Source organism: Vanellus vanellus, assembly GCF_965231255.1.
Source record: "Vanellus vanellus genome assembly, chromosome: 2".
NCBI lineage: Eukaryota > Metazoa > Chordata > Aves > Charadriiformes > Charadriidae > Vanellus > Vanellus vanellus.
The window spans coordinates 51,443,883-51,456,246 of record NC_138906.1 but is presented as its reverse complement, the minus strand read 5'-3'; the positions used below and the strand labels follow the sequence as shown (position 1 = coordinate 51,456,246).

General features: G+C 41.0%; 1 protein-coding gene across 1 annotated transcript in view; it reads left to right on the top strand.

The window, feature by feature from the left end:
* The window catches only part of ADCY1 (adenylate cyclase 1), a gene marked incomplete at both ends in the record, with an annotated part of 153,946 nt that overhangs the window by 60,428 nt on the left and 81,154 nt on the right, over nucleotides 1-12,364 (top strand). Inside the window, one exon of the mRNA XM_082479370.1 lies at nucleotides 5,135-5,253. Within this exon, the coding sequence (XP_082335496.1) occupies nucleotides 5,135-5,253 (119 nt within the window). The remainder of the gene's footprint in view (nucleotides 1-5,134; nucleotides 5,254-12,364) is intronic.

The following is a 12,364-nucleotide window of genomic DNA, read 5'->3' as shown; positions in this document are numbered from 1 at the left end:
GTCATTTCCCATACAGATGTCAAAATAAATCATTTTGTACTATAGGAATAGAATGTGGTGTTGGACTGGGTAGTATTGTTTGGGGAGCTGCATGAAATGATTAAAAATCAAGGTGAAAATTTCAAAGGGACTTTGAGAAAGTCATAAGTGTTTGGAAGAAGCAGTAAAATAAGAAAGACAATGATTTTCAAAATGGGAGGGGAAGGGCACCTTCATTTGGAGACAGGCGCAAGAAATGTATTGGGAACGTGTACTGGTAACTCCCATAAAAGCAGAGCTGGGGTGTGGGTGAGAGAAGCTGTTCAGGTCAGGGATGGGGATGGGAGAGTGAGTTGTGCTGAGAAGCCTCCAAATTGGAGAAAGCTGAAGAGAGTTTTGGGACAGAAGGTAGCTTGCAGATGATGGAAACTGTTGCTGCAGTAGTGTCTGTTGTCTGCTTGTTTCTTTTCACTTCCCCACTCAGGAAAGAGAAATCACACTACTTCTAGAGGGTGCTGACCCTTGAGCTCCCCTGCTATTTTAGAAGCCACACTTGTGTGTGATAAGGTGGCAGGATGGCTTCAGGCCTCCCCACGAAGCCACAGGCACCCTCCACTCCTGATCCTTGGGCTGTTGTCCCACTTGGTGCACAACGGTCAGAAGGGACCTCTGGAAATCATCCTGTCCGACCACCCCTTCAAAGCAGGACTGCCAGCAACACCAGGTCTGGTCAACTGTGGCTTTGTCTAGCCAAACCTTGAATAACTGCAAGACTATTAAAGTGGTTCCCCAGGTCTAATCCCGAGTGATAATTGCAGTACAGGAGCTTGTACTTGCAATTAGGGTTGAGAATGTTCCAAGTACTAATATACGGTATTTTTGGCCATTAACAATGGGAAACTTTTTGTTTGTTTGTTTGTTTTTTTCAATTTCTGTGCTTTTGCATATTTTCCTTCTTTGTCATGTGCATAATTGTGCTAGCTGTTGAATAGTGCCAAGGTAACACTGAGCAATTCCTACTGGGCTCGGTATGCACACTTTGACTTGCCTTGGAGTCAAATGAATGTTCCTTCTCTTATTTCTAGCAATGCTTCATTGCTGTGGGAGAAAGAAATCTGGATGTTTTTCTAAATCGAGTGTCCTTTTCAAAATTAACTAAGTCTTCATTAATGGTGCAGAAATCCTCATTAATGAGGATAAAAGAGTTGGCAGAGGCATCCCAGTTTGGTGTTCCAAATCCCAGGCTAGGACTAGCAATTTAAAATACAAATTTAATGAAAAATTATGTGAACGAAGGAGATATAGGTCCTCATCTGTCATTTTCTTTTCTTGGTGAGATTTGTGTGGGGAATGCAAACTCATTGACAGACAATTACAATCTCTGAAAAGAATCTTTTTTTTTTTTCAGCCTGCAATTTCACTTTAGACCATGTTAATGCTGAGTGAAGGTTTACAGCAGAAGAAGAGGGTACAAGTTCCTAACATAACATAAGTTGGTCATAGGGCCAAGACTTAATTTTCTGGGTAGAAACCAGCTGTAATAAGCCTGAACAGCATTGTGGATCAGTCAGAAAGGTGAAAATGTGGAAAGATTTTTCTCTCTACTAGGCCCCGTGTTTTGGAATATGCCACGTGTTGAGGCTACCTCAATACAACATCATTTGTTACCAATAAGAAGGTCTACAGCATGAGTGTTGTTTTATGCTAGTCAAAGTTGTTGCTAAGTGATTAGTGCTCCCTGTCTCATTCTTTCAATTTTTTTCTGTCACCATCCGTCCCCATCAGAGGCAACAACCACTCAAGCATGAATGTCATCACAAATGTGACCGGCCTTGCTTCAGTGCTGTCACTTGTTCTGTTCAATGCACTATGCAGCTATGCATGTCTAGTTTTCCTTTTAGTCTGGTTTTCAGATTATTTTTATAATCAGATCAGCCATACAGGAGCAAATGAAAGAAAATCAGACAACTATGGTAGGACTTGCTGAATAGAGATCCATGCAGAACCCTTTCCCAGACCTTCCAATGGCTTTATTTACATACTTTAATTCACTCTTGCAGCTCCAAACCTCTTGAGTCCTTGATCATTCCTTAGGCTAACCTGAAAGTCAATGCAGCTTTGCTTGACAATATGACATTTTACCCCAAATAAAAGAGACTTTTCTTAGATTTTTTCTAGAGAGCTAGATGCTGTCTTTAATTTATTTTCAGGGCTTCGATACTTTTCGATACTTTCCATTGTGGGGTTGTTTTTTACATTTTCCAGTCTCTCTTCCAGTGACAATTCTTTGCCACCACAACGCTGCTTCCCTTCTTGGTCTGAAATGTCAGCATTGGCTACCCTTTGAGAAAGCCATAAGTGAGTCTTTCCTCACTTGGTGACTCTGAGGCTGCTTAACCCTCTTTGTAAAGACTCTACAATTCTTCCCAGTAATCCATCTTTTTTTTTTTTTTTTTTTTTACATCTCTAATGAAAGCCACCACAATTCGATATAGGATTGTCATAAGCTCCCTTCAGGTCTTGTAATAGTCAGGCTAATGTGCATAGGAATCACCATTTTTGTAGCCTCCTTTAATACATCTGACATCTGCAGGTTTCAGTGTTGTCAAGTGCTGCATCCTGCAACTCTCCAATGCTACTTTCACAGTAATGATTGTATTACTTCCCTGGCTCCTGTGCTATTTGCCATGCACTGCAGAAGTTATCTGTGTGTTTTTTTATTCACATCTTGTATTGTAATTGTGTTTACAGGCCACAGAAGAACTCTTCAGTCAGCATTGTTCTCTGTAAGAGTCTGGCAGTATAAATTTTATTTGGTTGGTTGTCTGTTGGCTTTAGTCTGACTTTCTAGGAAACAGAAACTGAAACCTGACTCTTCCTCCACAATCGCTTTGGAATCTACTTACCAATTTTGGCAAAATGTCAAATATCTTGTTTAATATGCTCACTTAAAAAGAAGCTACAATGAACATTTAGTCCTTATCAGACATCATAAAATTGGCATCCAGGGTAACACTTATGAAATTCCAGCATCCTTTGGAGTTTATACCATCTTAAGCACCAGAGTATTTAACCATCAGTCCAAACTTCTCTCTCATGTGGATTCTCTATTGTCTGATAGGTGGTCAGCTGGCTTTACAATCTCAGTATATTTCAGTTAAAACAGTAAGACTGTAAAACTGTAAGACACAAGTAGTGGGCAACAGAGCTGTGTAAGATCCACTGTTGACAAAATTACTTGTTTTGTATTTTAACCCAAATTTTGGGTTAACAAAATATAATTCTGCTGCAGAACTATAAGCATATTTAATTAAATAAACATAAAAAATAATTAACCATTTTCTACCAATATGTGAGACTGGTTAATCTGAAATTGATATATGCATAAACCGTAAAAAATATTTAATTCCATCATACTCTTTGCAATATTCTTAGTATACATATGAGAACAATAGGAAATAGCCTTAATGATCCTTAGCCTCAAGTCCACATGAACTGCCACAGACATATGAAGGAACTTTAGTCTACAGTAAGTACCGGAGCAATTCTGCAAAGTTTAGCTTATTCCTTGGTGACATAAATATTCATTGTGTCTTCTTCTAGAAGAAACTGTAAAATTAGAAACCCTTTGGGGTATTATTTGGTGGGTTTGACTGGTAAATATGTGCATGTGAGCAACAGAAAGCAGTGCTAGTTGTTGCTCCTTATTTCTTTAATGTCATTTAAACAAAAGGAGGGTGTGGTTTGGCTAAGATCTGCACTTCTGTCATGCCTTGCAGCTGCCATTATGGTGGCTCTCAATCATCAGATATTAGAATCACAGAATAGTTGAGGTAGGAAGGGAACTCTAGAGATCAGCTGGTCCAACCACCCTGGTTTCCAGGATGAGCTGCTCCATCACTTTTCCAGGACTTAAGGTGAAACTGACTGGCCTGGCCTGTAGTTCCTTGGGTCCTCCTTCTTGCCCTTCATGAAGACAGGAGTGTTATTTTCTTTCCTCCAGTTTTCAGGCACTTCTCCCAGTCATTGTGCTTGATCAAAGATTATTGAGAGTGGCCTTGCAATGTCATCTGCCAGTTCCCTCAGTGCTTGTGGATGCTTCCCATCAGGGCCCATGGGCTTATATATGTCCAGTTTGCTTAAGTATTCCCTGGCCTGATCCTCTTCCACCATGGGTACGTCTTCCTTGCTCCAGCCTTTCCCCATGTTCTCTGGAACCTGGGACTCCTGAATCAGATCAGATATGGTTATGTGAATTCCTTCAGACTGTTGCCATGGCTGAAGCTAGCAGGTCTGATGGATAATTTTGGAACTGCATATTAAATGGCAAGTGTTTCCTGTGTGAAAATAAAACTTAAGTGGGTTTTTAAGGACACCTTACAACACCTAAGAACTGAAAGTTTTCCAGGAGGTACCTGTGAATGCGCCAGAATATATGGAAAAGCTACACAGGCCTTTATAGTCAATACTGACAAGATCCAAAACATTAGAGGTCCTTTTTATGTAGGTCAGTGACCCATGCTAAAAATCTCTCTGTGGATATAGCAAGAAGAGATGTGTTTAACTAGGGCTTTGTACTGATGCATTCCATTACTAAGCTGGCTGGAATAGACATTGCCACCCTGGAGAAGATGCCATTAAAACTGTACCTTTATTACTGTTCTGCTGATTCAGATTGTGGATAAATCTATCATCCACTCTCACTGCTTAATAACCAGCTGTCATAGTCCTTGTAACATAACACTTTCATTAGATTCAGAAATAGGACACACAAAAGGATAGCAAATGATCCTGGGAAGTCTTTCCCAGACAGATAAATGCTGCTAACAATAAAGTAAGTTGTTATTATTAGCATTGTGATGTTAATGAAAATTATGGACAATTATCTGCTCTTGAAGCTGGCTCTTCCCTTTCTGTATAGTGTTGGGGTTTGTTTGTTTGTTTGTTTGTTTGTTTTTTTAGTGCAGAAGATTTAAAAATGACACCCACACAGGCTGCAGAAGTTTGAGAGAAATGGTTCATATTATTTATGCAGTGGAAATTCTCAGGAAGCAGACTACGTTAGGGAAAGATTGTCTAGTTTGCTAGTTTAAAACTTTTGAATAATGGTCATACACTACACCACAAAACTGATGTTATTTATGTTTTCTTTTAGGAACGTCTCTTGATGAGTCTTTTGCCCAGGAATGTTGCAATGGAAATGAAGGAAGATTTCCTGAAGCCTCCTGAAAGGATTTTTCACAAGATTTACATTCAGAGGCATGACAACGTTAGGTAGGATTGATGTAGTCCATAAAATAACTTAAAGCAGAGAATATTTAGTACAAATATAGTGACGTGCAATTGCAGACAGGTCTTAAAGAAAAAACCCCAACGAATACAGTGAAGATTTGTCATTTATGTATAGGAGGAGATTGAGCCCACTAGGAAGACTTCATAGTGTTCTCATAAGATAATGGTGAATCAATAAATGGCTTAGAATAGTACTGCTGGGAGGCAGACAACTTTTTTCAAATGAGTAGTCGTTCTTTTTGTACTGTATTACATTTTGGATGAATAGGAGTATTTATTTTGCATTGTAACTTTTACACATTTATATTTTCCTGATAGTAAGATGAATTACTTTTAATGCAATAGATTTTCTTGGTAATAGCATGGAAATACAGAAAGAAAGTGTGATGTAAACGTAAAAAAATGTGTATCTGTCCCCATCATATAAGCATTCCTCCTCAGAGGTTATTGGCTGAGGCTCAATTCTATTTCTATTTCTCAGTAACAAACTGTTGTGCGAATGCAAGTGCAAATGTTGTTGTTAAAGTGCATTCTCATTTGCTATTCTTCTCTATCCCCACCGAAGAATCGTTAAAGGCCTTGTCTGAATAGTGTTCTTTTATCATACTGCCTCTACCAACTTTTTCACCAAGCACCTTCCTTCAACACCAAAAACAGTGTCAGAGGTTTACTGGGTGCCACCCTTGCACTAAGCAAGGTGCAGGCTTAATAAGTGGTGCCGCAGAGCTGCCTTGATTTGAACCATGTACTCATGTGGCAAAGGAGTAAACTCCCTTAGCACCTCCTCCTCTCCCTCATCCACTCGTAAGTTCCTTCTCTTGGGGTTCAGTCTATCTCCCATTGAGCTGACTATTATTTGCAAGGACCACTTCCTAGTGACCACTTCCAAGTTGTTGCAACTAAAAGCATTTATGTCAGTGAGGGAATCGGAGATGGCTGTGATGAGGGCATTTAGAAGACCGACAAATTAGGTCAGTTTTACACTATAAAATTGAATATTACTGAATTTATTCTTAAGCAGCTCACTTCTTGCTAATGGTTAAATCTTACATAACGTTGATCGTCATCACTACATAGACAAAACTCTTGGTCTTTAACAATCAATTTAAAGTTAGCTGTAAGTGTACCCCAGAGCTGATGCTGCAAAGCTGGCATTGTTGGTTACAGTCTTTGATGGTTCTCAATTGCCAAAGTCATGCCTGAGAGCTCCTGAAGTACAGAATTCAAGATCAGAGTGGGCTGTCTTCTCCAATTTTTCTTGTTTGTGACTAATGCTTGCATGCTGTAGCCCCCCCCCCCCCTTTATCTCTTTTTTCTACCGATCTTCCATCTTTGGGTGATGTCCTGTCTATCTGCAGTCACTCGTGCTTATCTTGTGTGCTCCCTGCCAGACTTTTGTTGCTTGGGTGCCTTCTACTGTCTTTCTTTGTATGTTTGGTGATTGTATTGCTTATATACTTAAAAAAAATTGCCTAGTTATGCTGTCCTGTGCTATGAAATACTACTGTTGGTTGCACTTATATTCAGATTCAAGACAAGCCAACAATAACTGTATCCTGACTAGTACATTTATATCTTGTATGTGTCACAGGTTGCTCCATTGGTTACAGTGTGGGCAGGCTTCTTAAATGGCATTGCTTTGCAGCTGGACTGGTTGATTATAATGCATTTGAGTCCTTTCTTGCACTGAAGTCTTTGAAATGTAATCTGAGGAGTACCCTTTTTTTTTTTTCCTACATTAAGTGGTGTTTCACACAACCCCTAAGGCTGCTCTGGCTTACTCACTGCTTTGATGTGGAGTTCACAAAAGATTTTGAACCTGAATACCCTGTCTGGAAGGGCAAATGCATTCTCTGACATTAAGAGGGTATTTTTGGGTCAAATGGAGTCGAAGTAAGATGGTCTCTCTCATTTTAATGTCAAAGGAAAGATCCTCAGGGAAGAGAACTGAAAACAGGAGACCTCCCCTCACAATCTGTACTGTAAGAAACCTTTTATTTCAGCAACTATTGTATTTAAAAAAAAAAAGGGGGGGGGGGAACATAGTGTCCCAGTAAATACCCAGCAAGCTGTTGCTAGCAGGTCCTGGCAGACCAGAGTTTCACCCCAGGAGCTGTGAGACTCTGCAGATCTGAATGATACAGGTGATCTCCCTGCAGGTGCCACCCTGACACCACTGTGGAGGAGAGCACTACAACATCCGTCTGGGAAGTGCTGCTGGTGGTCAGTGCCAATAGTAAGATGTGTGCTCTCCCTTTTTAAGAAAATGAAAACAACTTTTTTTCTTTTGAGTTGTGGCAGTTCAGTGCTATACTGGGCAGACCTAAGAAACCATTCCCATATTCTCATGACTTGCCCTCTTCACACCAAGCAGTTCTGTAAAACACTCCTATTAAAATGAAAAAACAAAAAGCCCCTCTATTGTTTTCAATTCCTGGAGTTTTTAACCCCAAAGCTTCTCAGTGGAAAACAGAAAATCATAGAATCATAGAATGGTTTAGGTTGGAAGGGATTTGAAGATCATCTAGTTCCAACCCTGTCGCCATGGGCAGGGACACCTCCTACGAGACCAGGATGCTCAAAGTCCCATCCAGCCTGGCCTTGAACACCTCCAGGGATGGAGCTTCCAAAACTTCACCTGTTCCAGTGCCTTACCACCGTCAGAGTGAAAAATTTCTTCCTAATATCAAATCTAAATCTACCCTCCTCCAGTTTGAAGCCATTACCCCTTGTCGTATCACTACATGCCCTTGTAAAAAGTCCCTCCCCATCTTTCCTGTAGGTCCTCTTTAGGTACTGGAAGGCCGCTATAAGGTCTCCCTGGAGTCTTCTCTTCTCCAGGCTGAACAACCCCAACTCTCTCAGCCTGTCTTCATAGAAATGCTCCAGCCCTCTGATCATCTTTGTGGCCCTTCTCTGGACCTGTTCCAACAGGTCCCTGTCTTTCCTATGTTGGGGGGAAATGAGCTGCACTTTTATATTTCCTATGGCAACACTTTCTTTTTTTTCCCAGCAAATATCTGGACATATCAGAGCATTATCCTCCAGAAAGTATAGTCTGGAGGAGGTAGGCATGCAATTAGTAAACTGCATGATTTTTTTACTCCTCACCTATTAAAAAAAACAAAAACAAAACCAAAAAACCAAACCACCCCAACAAAAAAAAAATCTCACCAGCAACAAACGCCATCTGTTTCAGTCTTCTAAATAGCTGCCTGAAAAAAAAAACAGTCTTTAAGCACTAGATCTTACATGTGAAAAATAAGAGATTCATACAGCTGCCTTCTTTATCTTGTCCCCGAAAAACACAGGGGGATACATTACAGTGGGTATATATATACACACTCCCCCTGTAAAAAGTGAATGGCGGACTGGAAAAAGTTACTGGCATATTTCAGGTACACCATGGCAACAGCACTGGTTTATCAATTAGTTGGTAAATATTTTACCAACTATCAAATAGTTGTTGAATGACTGCCTGCAACCGACTGTGCCTTTGAAAGGGAATGGAAACACACCTCTCCATGTTGAGGGCAAAGCCCTAAGTGTTGTGTTACACTTTGTGGGTGCTTCCCAGGTCTGTAATAGAGGAGTTTATTTTTCTCACAGATAACTCTCTTCAGTTAAAAATCACTTCAGACTTCCATCTTAGTACCCAGGATTTTATTTTTCTTTCTGCGGTACAAAGCATTAAACTCCTTTAACATCAATTGAAGATTTCTGTGTGGAGAGGGAGCCAGTTTAAAACTTACTTTATATTTCCATTTGAGACTATTCTAAGGCCATCGATGAACACGGCCCATAAAAGAGCACTGAATGGATGGCTTCCTATGCAGAATGACAGTGCCATCAAAGGAATTTGCAAGGGCCCTGGGAACTGTAGTAGTTTGTGGGGGAAAGCCCTTTTCTCTTCCAAAATGCTCACATTTAGCAAATGAAAAATTCCTGCTAAGAAAGACATATACAAGCTCTTAACTTGGTGAAGGTCTGTTATACACGGAATCATGGAGTTTTCAGAGTTGGAAGGACCTCTAGAGATCATCTAGTCCAACTCCCATACAGTAAAATTTACTCCCGTAAAGTACAACTTTACTGAAAGTGCCAGAAGTGCAGAGGAAGTTTGAAAGCTTGAACCCTCCATGTTCCTCCAATGCCAGAGCTTGAACTTTTATAATTTACTTCCGAAGCAGATCCTTTGCACAATGCTCGTGCTTACTGCTTGAGCTTTGCAGAAACAAATACTGACAGTCCACAATCTGAAATTGTGCCCAACTAGAACTTAACCTGGCTACAGCTGTTAAGGACAACAAAAAAAAATTCCTATAAATACATTAACAATAAAAGGAGGATTAAGGATAATCTCTGTCTTTTAGTAGACAGGGGCAGAAACATAGTGACAAAGGATGAGGAAAATGCTGAGGTACTTAATGCCTTCTTTGCCTCAGTCTTTAACAGTAAGGCCAGTGGTTCCCTGGGTACCCAGCCCCCTGTGCTAGTAGACAGAGGCAGAAAGAAAAATGAAAGCCCCGTAATCCATGGGGAAATTGTGAGTGACCTGCTCCAGTGCCTGGACATACACAAGTCTATGGGGCCAGATGGGATCCACCTGAGGGTACTGAAGGAGCTGGCAGAAGTGCTCGCCAAGTCACTTTCCATCATCTATCAGAGTCCTGGCTAACTGGGGAGGTCCCAGTTGACTGGACGTTAGCAAATGTGACGCCCATCCACAAGAAGGGCTGGAAGGAGGATCCAGGGAACTACAGGCCAGTCAGTCTGACCTCGGTGCTTAGGAAGGTTATGGAACAGTTCATCCTGAGTGTCATTACATGGCACATGCAGGACAATCAGGTGATCAGGCCTAGTCAGCATGGGTTCATGAAAGGCAGGTTCTGCTTGACAAAACTGATCTTCTATGAAAAGGTGACTCGCTTAATGGATGAGGGAAAAGCTGTGGATGTTGTTTACCTGGACTTCAGTAAAGTCTTCAACACAGCTTCCCATAGCATTGTCCTGGATAAATTGTCTGCTCATAGCTTGGATGGGTACACTCTTCACTGGGAAAAAATATGGCTGGATGACCATGCCCAAAGAGTGGTGGTGAATGGTGTTTAATCCAGTTGGCAGACAGTCACAGGTGGTGTTCCCCAGTGCTCAGTACTGGGGCTGGTTGTCTTTAATATCTTTATCAATGACCTGGACGAGGCGATCAAGTGCACCCTCAGTAAGTTTGCAGACAACACTAAGTTAGGCAGGAGTGTCGATATGCTTGAGAGTAGGATAGCTCTGTGGAGAGATCTGGACAGGCTGGATCAATGGGTCGATGCCGATGATATGAGGTTCAACAAGGCATGTGCCGGGTCCTGCACCTAGGTCATAACAACCTCATGCAGCATTACAGGCTTGGGGAAGAATGGCTGGAAATCTGCCTGGCAGAGAAGGACCTCAGGATGTTGGTTGACAGCCGGCTGAAGATGAGCCAGCAGTGGGCCCAGGTGGCCAACAAGGCCAGCAGCATCCTGGCCTGTATCAGGAATAGTGTTGCCGGCAGAAGTAGGGAAGTGATCATCCCCCTGTTCTCAACACTGGTGAGGCCCCACCTCGAGTACTGTGTTGAGTTTTGGGCCCCTCACTATAGGAAAGACACTGAGGTGCTGGAGCGTGTCCAGAGAAGGGCAACAAAGCTGGTGAGGGATCTGGAATGCAAGTCTTATGAGGATCTGCTGAGGGAACTGGGATTGTTTAGCCTGGAGAAAAGGAGGCTCAGGGGAGACATTGCTCTGTACAACTACCTGAAAGGAGGTTGTAGTGAGGTGGGGGTCAGCCTCTTCTTGCTACTAACAAGTGATAGGACAAGAGGAAATGGCCTCAAGTTGCACCAGGGAAGGTTTAGGATGGATGTTAGGAAAAAGTTCTTCACAGAAAGGGTTGTTACACATTGAAACAAGCTGCCCAGGGAGGTGGTGGAGTCGCCATCCCTGGAGGTATTTAAAAGATGGGTAGACGTGGTGCTTAGGGACATGGTTAAGTGGTGGTTTTGGCAGTGTTAGGTTAATGGTTGGAGTTGATGATCTTGTTCTGTAACTCTTTATTTTTTATTTAGCTTTTATATTTTTAAATTAATTGCTCTGACTATATTGGTTATTCAACTTTTATCACCTTTATTTGCAATTTTTACCCTTCCTTTTATTTATTTTTTCCTAATGCAGTTTTGTGGTGGTTCTGTAAATTTTTTTTGCATTATTTGAAGATTAAGTGAAACATACAGCATGAACTGCATTTTTCTCCTCTCTCACAATCCATTAACTGTTAACTTTTGAAGAGCATCAAAGCTCTCTGTTCAGCAGCAGTTTGATGTCAAAATAGAAAGATCACTAGACCCAAATTCACCTTTCTTTTCGAAGTGAGATAATGGTACAAGAAAAGGTTGTTATCCATTCCAACCCTCTGTATGTATTTGTGCCTGTGCAAAAAGGAACAAGAAATCTTTCCCAGGAAAGTTTTTTGTCTCCTGCGTACAGACTGTAAAGGGTAGTGGTTAAAACAGAATATATTTATCTGTGGAACCTTCCCAAAGAAGAGGTGGAAAGGAATTGTCACAAGTTGATGAAAATCAGTCCTTTGCCAACAAATTCTACATTCTACCAATATACTGCTTCTTTTCCTATGTTTTGTGTGGAATACCTGAAGAAGATTTTGAAGAAGATACGACTTTTTCATCAAAGAGGAAGAAATGAGGCTTTTTGTATATCTGCTGCCTTGTAAATTTTTGGAACAGAATTGCTGTATAGTAGGAAATGAGTGCATGTGTTTTAAATGGAAACAAGCAACTTAATACAAATGAAATGTGCAAAACAAGACATGCACACACCCAAAATTATGATAACGTGACCCCAGTGAGGACACTAAATTCAAGAAATTCTTGACTTATTTTCTCCATGCAGCTATAATTCAACTAAGTAATCTCAAATTGTGTTTCAGCTCAAATATATGCCCTGGATGGAGCCCTCAACACGTGTTGTTGTTTGTCTCTTTTGAAATGGACTTTTCCCACTCCATTAGATATTAATGAAACTGTTTCAACACATGCATGGAT